This window comes from Penicillium vulpinum, assembly GCF_028829585.1.
Source record: "Penicillium vulpinum strain IBT 29486 chromosome Unknown utg000002l_segment0_segment0, whole genome shotgun sequence".
Classification (NCBI taxonomy): Eukaryota; Fungi; Ascomycota; class Eurotiomycetes; order Eurotiales; family Aspergillaceae; genus Penicillium; species Penicillium vulpinum.
In genome coordinates this window covers 2,920,496-2,938,724 of record NW_026643242.1, presented here as the reverse complement: position 1 = coordinate 2,938,724, position 18,229 = coordinate 2,920,496, and the positions used below count along the sequence as shown (strand labels likewise).

At 49.3% G+C, this 18,229-nt stretch overlaps 6 protein-coding genes across 6 annotated transcripts; 2 read left to right on the top strand and 4 right to left on the bottom strand.

Annotated features, from left to right (window-relative positions):
• Positions 1–2,166: 2,166 nt before the first annotated feature.
• On the top strand, positions 2,167–4,443 carry N7479_004171 (uncharacterized protein; the record flags this gene model as incomplete). The annotated part of the gene is made up of 1 exon (XM_057251868.1): positions 2,167–4,443. The coding sequence occupies one exon, from the start codon at positions 2,167–2,169 to the stop codon at positions 4,441–4,443; it is 2,277 nt and encodes a 758-aa protein (XP_057111193.1).
• Positions 4,444–5,442: 999 nt separating this feature from the next.
• Positions 5,443–6,811, top strand: N7479_004170 (putative C2H2 finger domain protein; the record flags this gene model as incomplete). Its single annotated transcript, XM_057251867.1, has 3 exons — positions 5,443–5,605; positions 5,664–6,043; positions 6,104–6,811. The coding sequence occupies 3 exons, from the start codon at positions 5,443–5,445 to the stop codon at positions 6,809–6,811; spliced, it is 1,251 nt and encodes a 416-aa protein (XP_057111192.1).
• Positions 6,812–7,632: 821 nt separating this feature from the next.
• On the bottom strand, positions 7,633–8,039 carry N7479_004169 (TMEM14 family protein; the record flags this gene model as incomplete). The annotated part of the gene is made up of 2 exons (XM_057251866.1): positions 7,633–7,953; positions 8,037–8,039. 2 exons carry the CDS (start codon positions 8,037–8,039, stop codon positions 7,633–7,635), a joined length of 324 nt encoding a protein of 107 aa, XP_057111191.1.
• Positions 8,040–8,352: 313 nt separating this feature from the next.
• On the bottom strand, positions 8,353–10,790 carry N7479_004168 (M28 family metallopeptidase; the record flags this gene model as incomplete). The annotated part of the gene is made up of 3 exons (XM_057251865.1): positions 8,353–8,409; positions 8,472–9,847; positions 9,899–10,790. 3 exons carry the CDS (start codon positions 10,788–10,790, stop codon positions 8,353–8,355), a joined length of 2,325 nt encoding a protein of 774 aa, XP_057111190.1.
• Positions 10,791–11,242: 452 nt separating this feature from the next.
• N7479_004167 (RTC4 family protein) lies at positions 11,243–13,031 on the bottom strand (the record flags this gene model as incomplete). The annotated part of the gene is made up of 2 exons (XM_057251864.1): positions 11,243–11,498; positions 11,566–13,031. The coding sequence occupies 2 exons, from the start codon at positions 13,029–13,031 to the stop codon at positions 11,243–11,245; spliced, it is 1,722 nt and encodes a 573-aa protein (XP_057111189.1).
• A 1,273-nt stretch (positions 13,032–14,304) lies between these two features.
• N7479_004166 (TMCO4 family protein) lies at positions 14,305–17,698 on the bottom strand (the record flags this gene model as incomplete). The annotated part of the gene is made up of 2 exons (XM_057251863.1): positions 14,305–15,588; positions 15,641–17,698. The coding sequence occupies 2 exons, from the start codon at positions 17,696–17,698 to the stop codon at positions 14,305–14,307; spliced, it is 3,342 nt and encodes a 1,113-aa protein (XP_057111188.1).
• Between the last annotated feature and the right edge of the window lie 531 nt (positions 17,699–18,229).

Sequence of the window (18,229 nt, the reverse complement as noted above, 5' to 3'; positions counted from 1 at the left end):
AGAGCACCAAATCCGGAAATAGACAACAACTAGATCGAGACTTGATCGTTGATGTTCGTTTTTATAAATTCCTTTCTTATTTCAATTGTTCTTGAATTAGTTAAGCTACAGCATTTGTAGACGAGCGTTGTGTCTGACTAGTAGATTGTTGTTGAGATAAACGCTGTGAAGAAAACATTAAAAAATTGAGATAAATCTACACTCGATACGTACAGGATGCGCGCTACGATGAATGCGACAGCCTAGCAACCCAGCCAATCAAACTATCGTTGCGATAATAATTGTGAAGGTGTGAATATAAAATCTATTATCAACATCCGGCATGGGATTTCTATCCAACAAGTCCCGGATTGTTGGAATGTATCGCTTAGGCGAAGGTGACATGAGTGGCGATTCTTGCTGGTGGCGAAGCGGTTGGTAAAGTACGGTTTTCCTTGGAGAATAGCTTAAATACAATGCTATAGACTATAGGAAGATTGAAGCCGAACAGTTTGCTTCGGTATCTATAGCTGGGTTGAGGTTCCCATGGTGCCCAGGTGCTGTCCCTACTTGTGACTTGGTGTACGGGAAGGTCTATATGCACAATTTATCTTATATGTTCTTTATGCTATAGGTAGACATAATCTAGTAAAAGGTGACAATGTGTATTCTAGTTGATATATCCCAGCCGGAACGAGGCGTCAGCTCATCCATTCCTTGCGACACAAATGCATCGGAAGGACCCAGCGTAGTCACTCACGGATATGTAGGTAACTAACTATTAACTGGGTATTACCTAAGTACAATCCAAATATCTGGCGTGTAATTTCTAGTCACTTGCCTGTAACTTGCTCATCGAGTATGGATATAAGTAGTCAAGTCCATGAGACGGCCCACCGAAGTTTCTTTGGAATCAAGCGCGTAGAGTTTGGTCTCCCGGGTATCCCTAAGGCTTTGATCTAACTTACAGCTATCTATATCAATAGCCAGCTACGGAAGAGACACGCTATTGTTCTACTCTAAAATCACATATCATGTGACGTCTGTTGTAAAGGGCTTGAAAGTCTGTAAAAGAGTAGATATCAATAGATGAATAAAGATCAATAGAAAATTAAAGATCAATACAATGCAGAGAATCAATAAAATCCTCAATCAATAGTGATCAATCCAAATCAAAAGCCCCCCTTTCCTCAATGTCGTTCAATGTGGCTAGTAGATAAGGGGCCTCTGATTGGTCGGGCCAGGACGGGGTTTCCACTGCCTATGAAACTACAAAACTATCTCTCTCTCAACCTCAATCTCTTCTCAACTGCATCATCCTAAACCCATTTCCCCTTCCGATTTATTTTCTTCTTCTGTACTCTTTTCATTCTGTAATCTCATCCCATCTACTGCCTTTGTTTTCGTGTCTTCTTCTTTGCGCAGTGTCGCGTCTCCCAAGATCATTTTTTTCTTCATACTACCCGGCGACGCAAGATCTGCGCGCCAAACACAAGTTTGCGGCGTATTTTCTTTTTGACATCTGCTCTATTTCACCTGTCTCCTAAATCTCATCCTCTCTCCATCTCCTCTCATCCCACTTCTCTTTGTGTCCTAATACGTGGACTGTCACCTACCCAGCCTTCCCAAGGTTCTCTCCAGTCAGATAGTAAGTACACATCCCTGGCAGCCACTTATGTCCACCCTGTACCCTTCTTTACAGAGCTAACAGCCAGCAGTCATTGGCTGTGACTCGTGTCTCCTACAAGGATTTGACTTGACTTTCAAACATCTCATGGTAAGTGTCGCGTCTTTTCCACTTTTTTCTTGTATGGCACAGTTTCGCAGTACTTCCGACGGTCAGATCTTGATCCATGTATTTTTGCCCGACCGTGTCTTATGTTTCATCCTTTTCTTGTCGCATGTTACATGTCGCGTTCACTTGGTTTACAATGTCTTGAGACTCTTGTGTTCGCGCTGGGCTATGTTTCGCGCCTTTACCTTGGAAACCACGGAACTGCGCTGCGATTTACTGGCGTCTTGGCACCCGCAAGCGAACCAACGCTGACCATCTATACAGATTCTTCCTTGACATTTTTCATTCTCCATTTGAGACTTCTATTTTTTTCCCTTCTTTTTCTTGTTTATTCAAATATTCATACCCCTCTTGTTCCTTTTTTTCACTTTCCTCTGTCCATTTCCGCCAAAATGGCCCCCATCCCAAGGGCCGATTTGGACGGGGACAATCCTTCTTCAGATATTGGTGACAGCCAGGACTCCCCGCTACGTCGTCAATTTTCTGAACCCTTCCGTCCCCAATCTACTTCTACCCAAATCTCTCAGTCCCCAGAGCCCTTGCCTCGACGACTCAAGTGCGACTGGTGTGGGAAGCTTTTGATGCTCCCAAATGACGCAGACATCTCCGAAGAAGATATTCTGAATGATCATATCAATGAAGCTCATCCGAAATCTATTAGCTTCTCTGGGTATGATGGTGCCGATGACACTTACGACGAGAATGGCGATCTCCAAGATGACGACGCCATTGAACAAGACGAGCCCATAGCTCAAGCTGCCAAGCCCGAAGATGTCGAGGCCCAGGACGAAGAAGGTGAAGATATCGCAGTGGAAATGACCACTGATGATAACAATGGCACCCAGCCAACCGACATCCCAGTCAATGTCAGCTATATGCCCGAAACGAAACGCGATCTGTTGGACTGGCTTTCCAACCCACGTACTGGATATCCCGAGGAGTATCGCCTCCGCGACGCCCGATGGCGACGACCAGATGTGAAAAAGCGCCTTGAACGCTTCTGGAAAGTCAATGATACCAACAAATTCTCCCCCAACTACGACCAGGAAGCCGCCAAGTGTGAATCAGCTTGGGACAATGCTTTCCATGACCCTTCTAAGTCCAGGAAGCGTGACGCTCCTGAACCAGCTCCTCATCCTCTTCCTTACAAAAAGCCTAAGGTCGACAAAGGCCAGTTCCTCGAAGTACAAGTTCAGGAAATGGACGATCTCGTCAGCATGCTCCGAACCCCCGAAAAATACACACCTGAAGAACTCTACGTACTCACACAGACCGCCGCCTTTGCTTTGAAAACATTTCAAGATGAATACCTGGCCCTCGACGACCTTTATCTCAAGGCGCACCGACACAAGCGGGATGAACCCTCATATCAAGCAAAGCGACATTCAATGCAGGGTCACAAGAAAAAGGGTGGAGCCCCTCTGGCTCGCCTCAATGAGGACAAGCTTGACTTCGAGGATAAGAAAGAAGCAATGCTTTATGGTTACAAACACAACTATTTCCCAGGAAACACACCACTTGTGCCCATCCGCACACTACAGGATCCATTTGTGCAAGGAGGCTTTGTCCCAACTCCTGCGCAAGCTAGAAAGATGCTTGCCAAGAGCAAGGAGAGTGGTGATCTTAACCCTGATGGGTGGGCTACGATGAAGAAACATGGCCTTGAATACCACGCTCAGATGTATGAACCTCGACGCGAGCCACTTGTGCCGAAGGTCACTCGGAAACGCAAGGCCGCGGAGATCGAAGTACCAATCAAAACGACCGATACAGAAGAAACTCAAAATGAAAGTGCGGATGCCGATGAAACCGATGAAGATAACCACCCGGCAAAGCGACGCACTCGAGGCCGCGGCGGCAAAACTGTCGTTGCCGAATCAACTCACTCTGATACTAACTCTCGCCGAGGCCCTGGCCCTAGCCGTGGCCGTGGCCGCGGACGTGGCCGTGGGATTGGTCGCCTTGGTTCCTCTCGGGCTACCTTCGAAGTCACCCCTGCCCCAACCCAACCCTCATCTCGGGGTAGGGGTCGACGTGGCGCTAGCAGCCTGGCCTCCTCATCAATCCCCCCAGCAGAGACCTCCTTCCCGGCCGTCGAACCGACGGCCACCGCAAGCCCTGTCGACTCCACCCCGGCGTCGGCCAAGAAGGAGGCTCTCTCTGCTGAAGCGATCGAGGAGGCCAGGCGGCAGAAGATCGCCAATTCGAAGAACCCAAAGAGAACCAAGGCGATGCTCGATCACTGGGACCGGTTCAACCGGGAAGGACGGATCCGCAACCCAAAGCGATCCAAGGCCCAAATCGAGCAGGACCGGACCGTCGACGGCGCCGCCGACGAGGTCCCCAAGCCCACCGGCCACGGCCGCCGCAAGAGATCTCCCTCGCTGGCACCACTTGCTGGCAACCTCGCCCCCAAGGGGCCCACCGGCCTGCCCTCAATGGCAAACGTGCAGGCGCAGCAGCAGCAGCCCATGGCACCCACCCTCCCTCCTATGGGGGTGGTGCCTCACTACGGCCCTGGCCCAGTGAACCCTTTCGCCGCTGCTGCTGCTGCGCCTATGGCGCAACTGGGGCAACCCATGCCGCCCCAGTACGCCCCATTCCCGTACGTCCAGTACCACGGGATGGGTCCCCTCCCGGGTCATAACCCGAGGGACCCACGCCATTGAGGGCAGGCCGGCTTGTCGAGGCAATCCCCAGTTCCCTCTCTCTCACTTTAGCTATTCTTCTAACTTCATGTTTATCTCACTTTTTTTTTACAAGTGAGAGAGAGGGAACTGAGGATTGTCTCGGCACAAACTGATCGTTCGCTGTTTCCTGGCCCACCTCAGAGCCCACCCCAGGGTGTGAAATAGGGTCGCAGGGGTAAATCCTCCCCCGGTTCATCTTGACTGCTTGGTGCACGGCCCTCTTCGTGATTGGGCTGAGCCCGCGATCGATGAACCGGGTTAGAGGTTCCCTGTGGCCTCGGACCTACCTGGGGCGTGGGCCAGGAAACAGCGAATGATCAGATACAGTATTATGAAGCTGCCGGTGCCCTGGCAGTGTCAGGACACACTGCCAGGGCACCGGCATATGTATTCTAGGGCTCAATTCATGTTGTAAAAAAAAAGTTCTTGTCTTTTATCACTAATTTTACTTGGAGATACTAGTTTCCAAGCTTGTAGATTGTATGTAGTTCGTAGTATCTTGGATTTTACCTGGGATTTTGTTCAAGATGGCCAAGAAGGTGTATAAGTCAAAATCACCGCACTGGATTTGTAGTATGGCAGATCATAGTAGGCTTAGCATTATTGTTTAGAAGTAATACAACTAGTAGTAGCCATTCTACTTAACGGGAGTATCAGTATCAGTCAAGGGAGTATCAGTCTAGGAAGACAGGATGGAAATCGATGAGTAAAAATTTCATTTGATCGAATAGAGCATACAAGCACGTTCCGAAATACAACCAAAAAAATTGCAAATTCTTCCCAGTGCTCCAAACACTTTAAATGTTCTTCTATTCACAACTGTATACCTCATCTAGTCACGTGAGCATCACGTGATGAAAGCGTAGCCTCATCATGGCAAGCTTCCGGATCCGCGACTCTTGAGGAAAACTCCCCTCTTCTGCAAAACCCCACACTCCTGCAGTATTCGAATCGCTCCTTGACTGTGTCGACGTTACAATGGGTAAAAAAAGACGTGGTCCCTCCCTCGAGGAGCTCCTTGATCGCCCATGGTGCTATTATTGTGAACGTGACTTTGACGACCTCAAGATCCTCATCTCTCATCAGAAAGCAAAGCATTTTAGATGTGACAACTGCAATCGCAGACTGAATACAGCGGGAGGTAAGTTCCATTTTATCTAGATAAGGTGAGCGTTTATACTGATGGCTTGTGCCGTTAGGTCTATCCGTCCACCTAAGCCAGGTCCACAAAGAGCAATTGACACAGGTCCACAATGCGCTCCCGAACCGCATGGGTGTCGATGTTGAGATCTTCGGCATGGAGGGTATCCCCGCGGATGTTCTCAAGGCCCATCAGCAGCGTGTCGCTTCCCAATTCCAGCAGGCTGAGCTAGATCGCCAGCACGCGACAGGCAACCCTACTTCTGGCGCCTCTTCCGGCCGCCAACCGGCGAAGAAACCCAAGCTCGAGCCTGTCTCAGATCTTAAGAAGCGACTGGCCGAACACAAGGCCAAGCGTGCGGAGGCGCTTGCCGGGGGTAGCAGCGGCGATGTGACACCTTCTAGTGCTGTTCAGTCTACGCCGACATCCGGTGTATACGTGAGTCGTATCTCGCTATTCATTGTGAAATCATATTTAAGAACTAACAATTATTACTAGACTCAATCGCCTCAGATCCCAGCCGCTCAGCCATATTCTTACCCTCAGCCCTACGGTGGGCCCCCTGCCGCTGTGACACCTCATTTCTCGCAGACTGGCAGTCCTGTCTATTCAAGCTATTCTCCAGTTGGTGGACAGCAGGTCCCTGGTGCATCGCCTTACACCCCGTCTGGATATCCCTCGCCATACCCCGTTGGACTTCCTGCGCAGCCACCAGTCTCCTATGGGGCTCCTCCCTTCCACCAGCAACAACCTCCACCCGATAACAGATTTATGGGCCTACCGGCCGCTTCAAACCTTCCCCAGCGTCCTGCTTTTGCTGTCCCTTCAGTGAATGCGCACGAAATGCAAAAGATGCACATGGGACACGTCCCCCCCACCCCTGCAGCTTCGGGTTACTCTAATGGAGATAGCTTCCAATCAACCGAGCATGTCTCCACACCTGTTGACAATCAGATTTCAGGCGCAGCCAATGACATGGCCTCCAAGACAGACGATATCAACAAACCCAAGAAAGAAAAGACCAAGCCCGCGATCCGAATGATTTACAATGACGATACCTTCAGTCCGGAGGAGAAGATGGCGCAGCTACCTCGATATGCATACGTCCCAGACAAAAGCACGCAAACCGCCCTCGGCGAAATTCCCGGTAATGCAATCGTGGGCGCCATTCAAGATTCCGACACGGTGATCGATCCGGCACATTAAGTTCTGCTTTGTTTTTTCCTGCTGCATTTGCAAGTGATGGAGTTACGGAACCCAGCTAAGTCGACACATGAAAAATTTTAGTTACACATGAGCATTCTTCTGGCTGGATATTTGGTTGTCATCAGTGGCCCTGATTCCAAATCCTAGTCTGGCGAGTCCTCCCCCGTCCTACCATCTCTCTCCCTACAACCCCAGAAGACGTTGATGCTGTTTGAGTTCGGTGCTGCGAGATGAAAAGATGTTTTGAAAGACATTGAAGGAGAAAATCGAAAACTCGAAAAAAAAGCCATCAAAAACAAAAAATAATGAAAGAATTGAGAGGCTTCCTTGAGTCACTCGTTCGGGAAAGGGAGGCCCAGGTCTGAGTTACTGGCCCGCGAAAGTCACATCAGACGAGCCTACGTACAGTACGTGCTTCGCCCTTTGATCCTCCCTCCTGACCCTCCACTGGAGGCTTAACCCTGGCCTGGAGGAATCTGTTTGATGTGAATGCCTAGACGGCAAATGATGCCATCTACGGTCGATGTAAGTTTTTAGCGTTTCTCGAGGTAGGAAAACCATATCGGGCGTTTTGACCTGGAATCTCATGGGCTTTTCATTATCTACCAATGCATGTTTGATTTCGGTGATTCTATCTGTACCTCCTATCTACAGTAGCACCAGTACATACAACATCTAACTTAACCGAGTCATATGCAAATGGCTGATATAGTAAAGACACCTAGACTCAATTGATGTATGAGTATCACTAAAAACGAAATAATAATTCAACTCCATTCATTATGTATTTCTCCCTCCAGCATTTACATTTTCATTTCCAATCACGCCCTCTTCTCCTTGAACGCAAACCCGAAAATAAAAAGTCCATAAGTAGCCAGTATCGACAGAACTACCGGAACAGGCTTTCCACCAGTCTTGATCACACGCGGGACCGAGCTTCCGCCCAGCACGGCCGAGGCCAGTAAGCCGAGTTCCTCGCCGTACGATTGGCCGGCGCGAAGGCGCAGGAATGAAAGGAGATAGACAAAGCCGACGGAGACACCGGCGATGATCGAGGGGAGGGATCCGGTGCGCGCGTAGCCGATTATACCGCCCAAACTTGTGAGGAGGGAGAGGACTAGGGCGGAGGTTGTTGGTGGTGCCTGGGGTTTGTTAGTTTTGGGTTGTATGGGGTAGATATAAGAGCTATTGGATTGGTGCTGGGGACTTGGGTCTGTGGACATACCATCTTGTAGATTTAAGGCAGCTTATCTCTTGTTTTCTGGAGGGTATGGGTCAAGAGTGAGAGGGTGAGATTAGAAGAGATGTAAGTTACGCAGATGAAGCTCGGTCATGCAATTGATTAGTCAGATGACGAAGTCTGGGGTAAATGTGCATAATTTAATGCTGGGAACTATATAATTGTTTACATAGCATGATTTCAACGTTTTACTCATGAAATTTGTTCATATTGATATAGATATCTGTTCATCTCAAAGACCAACTGTGCTGTATATCCAACGATATATCAAACCCAAGTAAGTCAGTTGCTTGCTAGCCATTTACAGCAGCAACTTGGTCGCAGCGCCAATGCGTTCCTGGATGATCGAACTCCATTTCTAGAGAGACGTAAGTTAGCAACTGTACCAAAAGTTAAAAGGGTTCGTAAATAAACACATACCTCGGCATTCTCCACATCCCCAGCTTCAAGACTCTCTACTAGTCCAGGGTATGTGGCTCCCGAGTAACCAGTCCAAATGCCAGGGGCAAAAACGACATGCTTGAACCAATCACGGCCATCCAGACCCGGCTGGTACAAGAAAGCACGTTCAATGCCCTTATACTTCTCATTGGTAACGCGAATCTGGAACCACAGTCTCACCTTCTTCCACCAGTGGTACCAAGGGACGTCATCACCAAGCTGGGACTCAAGATCGGCTGCATGGGCATCAAAGGCCTTTGCAGATTCCTGGAACTCAAAGATCGCTCTATCTAGAGGTGCGAAGTCGAAATGTGTCTTCTCTGGGAGATTGTCCGCTGCAGGCTTAATATTGTCCAGGTAGGATCCAAGGCCAAGAGCATAGTCTGTGGCGTTAAGCGCAAGAAGAGGGGACTCCACCAATTGTGCCGCTGCCAGAGCCCAGAGTTTTGTGCAAGCTTGATGGTAGAGGAAGTCCTTGTCACCGTACTTCTCCATCCATGCGAAACTGTCGTAGTTTGAGTGGTAGTGGTAGACTGGGTCATTCTTACCACGACCAAAGCCGAAGTCAAGACTAGCGATACCAGCGAAATCTTGGAAGGCAGTGAAGTCACTGCCACTGCCCATCGTCGAGATCTTCCCATTCCAGACATCGCGGACCGTCTGGCCCCGCACAGTCTGGTTGGGAGACTGCACCAGGGCAGTGACATCGTGAATGACCTTGTTCAGCAGGGGACTGGCTCGAGGTTCGAAATTGGTGCCCGCAGCAGCCACATCGACATTCAGATAGGCAATGTTGGCCTTGGAGAGCCATGGGAGGTATTCTTCCACCCACTCAGTGGAGCCAAGAAGACCGTACTCTTCGCCGTCCCAGCTGGCAAAGACAACAGTGCGCAATGGCTTCCATCCTGCCTTGAGGGCCTCGCCGAAACTGCGGACGACCTCGTTCAAGGCAGCGGATCCACTGTTAGGGTCTCCTGCACCACCGGCAATCCACGCATCACGGTGGTTACCAAGAATAACGACCTCATCGGGGATGTGGCCCTTGATAGTACCGATGACGTTCCACAGTGGGGTCGTCACATACTCCTGAAGATTGTGGAGGTTAATCACCACATCCTCGGGGGACGGTCCGATATTGTATTCTACACCCTTGTAGCCGAGGCCACCTCCCTGCCAAAACTCGTTGAACTCGGACGCTTTGGGGCCGTGGCCGTTAAGCGCCTTCAAGAATGGCAGAACCTCCTTGTACGAGATCGGGAGAGATGGAATTGAAGGGATGGATTTGTTCGGATCCTGTCGTTCGCATCCGGGCTTAGATGGGTATCCCGGGGTTGTGGGGTCACCAGGCAGGATACCTTGTTCAGGTCAGCTTCGCAATGCCATTATCTTGGGGGGGAAAGCCTTACTGAGGAATTGAGTGCTACCTCTCTGGATAGCACTGGGATTCCGTGCAGGTCCATTAGGATAGGCTTCATAGCCATTTTCCTCGGTAATTTCACCATCTTCCTGCGGATCACTGTAGATAATTACACCGACCATTCCAAGCTCCTGTGCACGCTTCACCTTCAAACCACGGAAAATCATACCATACTTTGCGATGGCAATCTTACCCTCCAAGGTGATATTGGCGTTGACGAGGTCTTCAAAGTCTCTGTATGTGCCAAAGTTGACATACACATACTGTGCAGTCACATTACCGCTAGCAGAATAACCATGGAATACTGGGACACGGTCTGGCAGACCGGAAGTGGGGTCCTCTTCGAGAACATCCTCCTCCAATGTAGCTTCAAAGGTCACTTCGGACTTGTCCCCGGATGTCTTCAAGAGGGCAAGGCGGTGTTCAAGCGGGTAGTTGATGTAAATGTCATAGGCCGCGAGCCCGGTATCCTCCACGCCAAATTCCTTCCATTTTTCCATAGTCCAGAGCGCCTGAGACAGGTTCTTTCCCCCCAAGTGTGGTCCTGCGGTATAGTATTGGCTCCACTCCCGGGCCTTATCTGCAGAAGGCACATTTATGAGGATCTGCTGGAGCTGGTCGTAGGGCAGACCATAGCTCTCCGGCCATGCTTCGTGGGGGATTGGATGGGCACCAGGGAGATAGGACCAAATAGAGCCGTGCTCTCGAGGAAGAATGGCGGTGGGAAGGAGGAATAGAAGAGTTGCCACAGAAAGCAGAGCTGCTAGAGAGATAGTACAAGCTCGACGAACAGCATGGTGCGGGTATCTATGCCGCTGAGGAGCGACATTGACTACCAGCAAAGGTGTCGTCTCTGAAAATGGCATGTCTTTCTCCCTCATCTTGTGTGATGGAGGAGTCAAAATGTCAACCCTTGAAAACTTCTCCGCACCTGGGCATTGTATCATCGACCGAGCAATCACCTTATCAGCTGACAAAGCTACCCCTCACGGATCAGCCCGCCATCAAGTTCCCTGTTTAGGAATTGGAATGTTGATCTACAAAGTACTATCTACAACATGTGCAATTTACTCGGTTTTCTCGGCCTTTCTCACTAAAATGATCATGTGCTATTTGGGTCTTCAATTGAGGATGGATATAAGTGGTATTCCAGTGAATGAAAGACAAAACATGAGTGGTATCATAATGGCTATCTATATACAATCGCTCAAGATGATAAAACTGCACGACTCTTGAAATGGCGACAAAGAGAGATAAAACACACGCCATAGCCGGAAACTAGATAGAAGGACATAGCGCCCATGGTATAAAATGTAACGGAGTAAACCCACAATCATAATTCGACATCATCCGGTATCGGGACGACATTGAGGTCTGGATTGACTCTACCACCAATGTCCATACTCTCCCTCATAATCCGACGGGCATCTTCGTCGTTGACTTTCATGTCATCCTTGACCATGAGCACAGCCAACTCAGGCACAAGGACAGACTGTGTGTAGCCAGCTACGCCTGTCGTCTTGATAAGTTCATCTGTTGTCGCCAGGCGACGTACAACCACAGAAAAACGACGGATGATTGTTTCAAGTCTAGATTGAACACAGATGTTAATATATTCCGACCAAGCAGAGAATCTTGGAAGTATCTATCGCTTACATTTTAGTTGCGCCCATGGCACCATAATAACCACAGGTTATTGTCTCAAGCCTCTCGCCATCATCTACTCTCACACGGAAATTTCTTGCTTTCCCTGGTGCGAAAGAGGTCCTCAGAATATTTCGGTAATAAGAGGAAGCATCGGGGACAAGTAGTTTCTCGAGTTCGGGGAAATAGCTCTGAACACGCGCTTCAAACCCTTCCCAGTCGATTTTAGGGTACCCTCGGTCACGCCACATGTCCATCGCACTGCGGAGTTTATGTGATTCACAGAACATCACTTGTTCGCGAATACGTTGCTTCGGCTGTGCTTTGAACAGTTCTAGCGAAGCCCGGTCTACTTCCTTATGGCACATTGGGCACAGAGCTTGGGTGGGTGGCGATGGCTGGCGCTTCTCCTTTGCTGCGAGTTCATCGGCCTGCGACGTTTGCATTTGCTCGCAAGTGGAAGAAGGCGGGGATGAGAGAGGTGAGTCATTATCAAGCAACATTGCTTCGTATTCTTCGATCGTTTGGCCGTGGGAGAAACTGGAGTTTGAATCTTCCCCGCCGCGAGGTTCTCTGAAACTCGAATTTTCGATGTCCTTGGGCATTATAAAGGTCTCCTCCGGTTCCTTGGGAGCTTCCTCGACTGGCGACGGCTCTTTTGCTTTCGTCGTTGGTTTTTTTCCTGGGGCAAAATGTGGCCTGTTGAAATACGACTTGGACACATATTTCACTGCCTTGTGCCGCTTGTGGCTCTGCGAAGAGAACAGTGGCCCGTCTTCATCACCGGAGCCCGTCATGGCGCTGGCGGTTCGCGCAAAACTGCCTTTGCGAGAGTATCCATTATGACTTTGTGAACTACCGTATGCCCTATTTGCTTCCGCAAGCTTCTCTTCCAAAGTCGTAGTCGTATAGTTCACCTCTTTGCGACGCGGGGAAGCATCGCTATCGCTAGTTTGCTCTACATCAGAGCTTAGAGGATCAGCATCGGTGTCGATTTCGGGCAAGTTCTTGATGCTAGATCGAATGGCGTTTGATTTTGGGTCTTCTGCTTCCTCTTCATAAGAACTGAGAGGTACAGAGCTGAGAGATTCGGTATCTGTGTCAATCTCTGGCTTGTTCTCGATGCTAGGCTGAGCGATGTCTGGCAACGAGTCTTCGTCTTCCTCTTCGTCGGAGCTTAAAGGTTCAGCATCTGTATCAATCTCCAGTCTTTTCTCAATGCTAGGCTGAGCAACATCTGGTTTGGAATCTTCTGGTTCCTCTTCATCAGAGCTTAAAGGCTCGGCGTCCGTATCAATCTCCGGCTGTGTCTCGACGCTATGTTCAATAGCTTCCTTATTCATTGATGCGATATCGATTTTCGCATCTTCGAGCTCAGGTTCATTGAAATTAGACAAAAGATGCTTAGGCGGAGGGTTGCTTTTCGTTATGCGATTGGACGCATAACTGGAGTCAGGTTTAGGCTGAGCCGCCGCCATGGTGGGCGATAGCGGAGAATTTCGATTGCCGATTTCCAATTGTCAATTGTCGGCACCAATCGATGGTCTGAAAGCTTGGGGTCAAAAGAGAACTAGTCGGAGTTCATGTGAAGCGCGTTGCTCAGGCCGTGAGGAAATTCGGACAGGGCGACGCGTTGTTGCGCGGTTTCAACTCTCCGCACACGAAGGTATCTGCGGCTAGTTCGAGTTGAAATGCTGAATCGACGTCGTTGAGTTTTTGGTCTTCGAAACAAAGAACGGTAGGGTTTCGAGAAGCTGAGACAATGCGGACACCTGGCTACGGCGGGGGATAGCGGCATATGGGGCAACCGGGACTTGATTGGTTGAACCATAGTCTATGTTTGGTTTTCATCCGGCAGAAAATCATTGAGCAACTATAACATCTATACTCTGTAGATCTATAATAGATCTATTTTTATCTGTCATAATATTCCAAATATCGCATATTATGCACCAAAAAGCTGTTCTGTAGGAGATATGCTTTTCACCGATATTTCATGGTTGACGGCTACCCATTTCCAATTACCCTTCTCACTACAGCATTGAGAAGAGAAAGAAGGGATCCAAAGAAGTGACCTACAAAGGATCTCCAAGGAAGACACCTAGTGATACATCTAGAAAGGCACAAACAAAGATATCAAGCACATATCCAAACAAGATATCCAAAACACATCTAAACAAGTTCCTAATAATACCATGTTTAAGGAGAGGCGGGGAGCAAGGCGGTAGATTAGTCAATATTGTGATCCAATTAAATGCCCGCTACAGGGCTGTCCAATGTGCCGCTATTTTCTACCGTACGTGGCGCCACATTGAGGGGAAAACGCGTCAACACACGCGATGCTAGCCCAGACTCAGATTTGATACTACGGTTTGGTACATCTTGACGAATACGCAAGAAAGATACATTTAGATTGCTTTATATTTATCCTTTTCGTTCATGACTGCATACCTTTGAATACTGCTGCTGTGTCTTTATTGTGTTTGTCTTAAAGTATATTTTGAGGGCACTACGAGAAAACAGACAAAGAAGCCAGTTGAGCCAAATCCGCTTTCGTGTAACTTAGGAACGTTGTCGTGGTAATTGTTGAAGCTAGGACAGCCTCTATACATAGATGGATGAGTATATGCGCAATCAGATCATAACCAATCCATGCGCCTTATTAAGTCTCAGAGATCGAATCAATAGCAAAAAAATATATATAGATAGAGAGAGAAGAAAAGCAAGAAGAGAAGAGCCCTGGAGCTGACCCTATTCGAACGTCATTGAGATATCGCCATCTCGATGTCCCTGATCATGGTCTGCCCAGGCATTATGCTCCATGGCCATAGCTCCGAAGGCACTGCTGCCAATTGTCGGCATTGTAGAGGCAGTTCTCAACTCTGGACGCGGGTGAAAGTCGTCGTTTCTGGATCGTGGGGATTCATGGAAGGATGTATCAAAGGTCATTTCCATTTCTTCGTGCTTCGACGCGGGAGAGAATTCATAGGGTTCGTAAGGAGAATACTGCCCCGATGGTTCTGGGGGTAGCGAAGAAGTCCGAGACGCAGCCGGTACTTCGGGCGTCTTGGGCCTATTGGCGATAGGGGGTGATGGTTGGGCGGGTGGTGGTTCCGATGGAGCATTCAGGTCTAGCTTCATCAAAGGCATAGTCGACTCCAATTCTTTGATTTCGATCGCTTCGGAATGCAATTCCGCTCGAATGGCCTCAATGTCGAAGAGGACAGTGCCGGGGGTACTTTCTGGCTCGTTTGGATCCCGAGGAGCGGTGTTTTTGTTAACATCGTAAGTTTCCCATTTCTTCTTCTCGGCCATCTTGCCTCGCTTAAATATGCCGAAGCGCTTCTTCTCTGGCTTTGCCTCTGCTTCTCGGCGAGCTTCATCAATCTCACGAATCAGCTCGCGCTGTCGTTCGGCATGGTTGTCTGGGTCTGGATCCTCGATTTCTGCAAACTCATCCTCGAGAACCTCCCAACCAACTTCCCTCAGAATTCGAGGCATAGCCGTACGGTAATCCATATGACCATTCACGAGCGTGGTAATATTGAAGTTCTCAATGCCTGGTATACCTTCGACAGCTGCGAGACCGGCGACTCTCATAATGCCACCACTTGTTGCCCGAAAGAGGTAGCCCAGGATCCAATCATTTGTGGCATAACCATTCACAAATCGCCCAGACACCACACTTCGAGCCTTGAGGTATTCATCTTTGTTCGCCACAACGGGCGAACCAAATAGGTATACATTCTGGATTAGTCCGTAGGCGCCCTTTTCGGCCAGCTCTTTCAGACAAGAAAAGATGACACGCGCACCGAGGGAGAAACCAAGCAATGTAATAGGCCGGTTGCCAAGGTTCCGTTCTCGCAAGGAATCGGCCATAATGAGGCCGGCTGCGTTGGCTCGTGCCAATGAAACGATCCAGGGATTGTCAATCAAGTATGCGAGTTTAGTGAGGACAAGTGGTAGTTGCAAGGATGCCATCAGCGCCATCAGAACGGTGCTGCCTAGTACTTGTTGCAGACCTTGTGTCAATGCCTAAAGAACCAGTTAGTCTATCGGTAATTATCACATATCTTGGAAAGCTTACCTCTGTTGCTAGAATATTGATAGTGTCACCCATGCTTCGAAGCATCTCGGGCTCCCATAGCACGGAATAGATATCGCCCATAATCGGATCGACAGTACTGAAAGGTAGACGGACATCATCAACCTTACCAGTCATCCAGCCAGAGACCGTCACAATCAGGTTGACCTTCTTGTTATTATGAAGAGGACGATATTCAAAGGTTTGAACTGCACCCATACGTCGTTGCGAAGCTCTCATTCCAATGGTGCTTCCACCTAAAGTAGCACCAGAAGCGATCAAAGCTGTGCCGCCGGCTCCTCCTAGGAACGCGCTGGTTCCAGTGATACCCACTGTAGTAAACCCAGCTGCCAGACCAGCTCCGATGACGGGTGCCAACAGTCCAGCGGATAGGCCGATGACTAGTCCACCGCCGACCGTCGCTAAACCCATAATCATGTATTTCCGCTTCAAGGCCATCTTGCGGCGCTTTTCCATGTGATTTGACTCATCCCAATTCTCTTTCTCTTCTTGCTCTTGCATTTCGAGGGAGTCTGTGACTCGCTTTTCAAACCGTGAGATTTGTAGCCATGTTACATCCAAAGCTGCGCCTACCCTTTCCAAAAGAGTTCGTGATCGAGCATCGTATGCTGAGTTTGCGATGAGCACAAGGAACAGGTCACAGAGGACAGTCCAGCGAAGATCGATATCTATGCGGTCAGAGGTTGGCATCTCAGAAGGCATCTTGACCTCCGGGGGCTCCTCGGTCTCATGGGCCTCGTATGGCGGAGGAGAATCTAGTTCGGACGAATCCGTCTCCGCGGAGAGTCTAGATGGAGAGTCGAATTTCCGACTGGAAGTGGAGGTCTTCGGTTCACTCTCTGCCATAGGATTTTTGACTCTCGCATTCTGCATGAGTGGTGGCACCAGATCTTCTGGTCGCACCCCATGCTCTGCGAGCTGCTCAATCATAATCTGCTCAGCAGAATTGATATCCATATGAGCATAGACTCGCCCCATGATCGCCTGGCCCCATTTTCGCATGGCATCCGAGGCTTTCTGCATGGTTCTGCGCGTGGACTTAGTTGTGGCCATCGACGCCAAGTCATGATTCATACTATGGATTGCCAACCTGACAATCCCCACATACGCAATCTTTTGAGTCTCGTTGAGAAGATCTTTGGTGGCCTGGAGCTGGCTGATAGTATCTCGCATTTCTTCGCCAACCAGACCAGCAGAATTGTCGCCTGTCTCTCGGAACAGGTAACTTGTATCTTCATCTAGGCTTGTAGCAGACTGGGCATCTTCATCAAGCTGCACCCGAGTATAACCCCTCCCTGCTCCTCCTAATCCTTGGTATACAGCCTCGTCGCCTTCTTCTTTGGCGCCACGAGCAACGAGCCTCCCAAAATCATCATAGTAGTCGAATTCTCCAAGTGCAGGCATCGACATCCATTCATCGGGCTCTGGCTCTGATTCTTCACTATCGGGATGGTGTGCATCAGGTTGGGCGAGGCGCTGGTGCGACCATTCCGACACCTGGGCGGACTTTCGCTTCGAAGTTGAGGTTCGAGGCTGAGAAATAAGACTCGGGGTCTGTGAATATTCCGGGGGCGCAGGAGAAGTGTCCTGGGCCTCTACACCCTTGCCTTGCTCTACCGTATTATTCGGATTGGCTAGCTCGGGGGCACTGGATTCCAGCTTGTCCTGTGACAACTCTGGCTCCTTCGCCTTTTTCGCAGCGTCACTATAGTCCGTCGAGCTCACCGCCACCTTCTGGGTGTTCTGGCTGACATTCTCTCCTTCGGGTGACTCGCTAGGTGTGGGGTTGGGTCGGCGTGCTCGAATGGGAAGGCCAAAATCATCTAATTCCTCTGATGCGGGGGGATCTTGTTTGGCCGACCCTGCAGCAGGTTCTGATGCTACTGGTTTGGGCGCTGAAGTCTCTGTCTCATTTTCATTTTGATTTGTGGAGGAATCGCCCTTCGATTGGGGCTCGTGCTGGGAAGGATTGGGGGCATTCGACGGGGAGGGTATAGGAGAATCGGAGGTGTCTACGGTGACACCTGAGGCTGCGGTCATAATTTCATGGACTGGAGGCTCCTGGCCCCAAGGTGGTGTATCGAATCCCAGTTGTCCCTTGCGTCCTCACGTTCCCTCGCGATAGCTTCGGGAGCTCACCCATTCGGCCTCACAGTTGTCGCGTTGAGCTTTTGAGCTCTTATCTGAGTGTGTACAATGTTTGTCTTATCACAAGTTCCCACGTCCGATGGTGGGCCACTAGATGGTCATCGGACAAGGGTTAGACGATCTCCGCAGATGACGGTGGCCACACGAAAAAAGGAGGGGCGGAGAGTGTGGCGGAGAGATCAATTAACGAGCACAAAGCCACAGCAAAGTATTTGAATCAAGTTTGTAATTAAAGTAAAGAGTTATTGTAGAGATAAACTTGAATGTTTAGTGGAGTTTAGGCAGATAGCAAAAGGAACTGTTGAGGGACCGAAAGCGGAAATCCATCGGAACTGCTAAATAAACAAGTCCAAATGAAAACAGTAAATATAGTATGTTTGAATAATATATACATTCTTTTGAATACTGATATGATCTACTCTT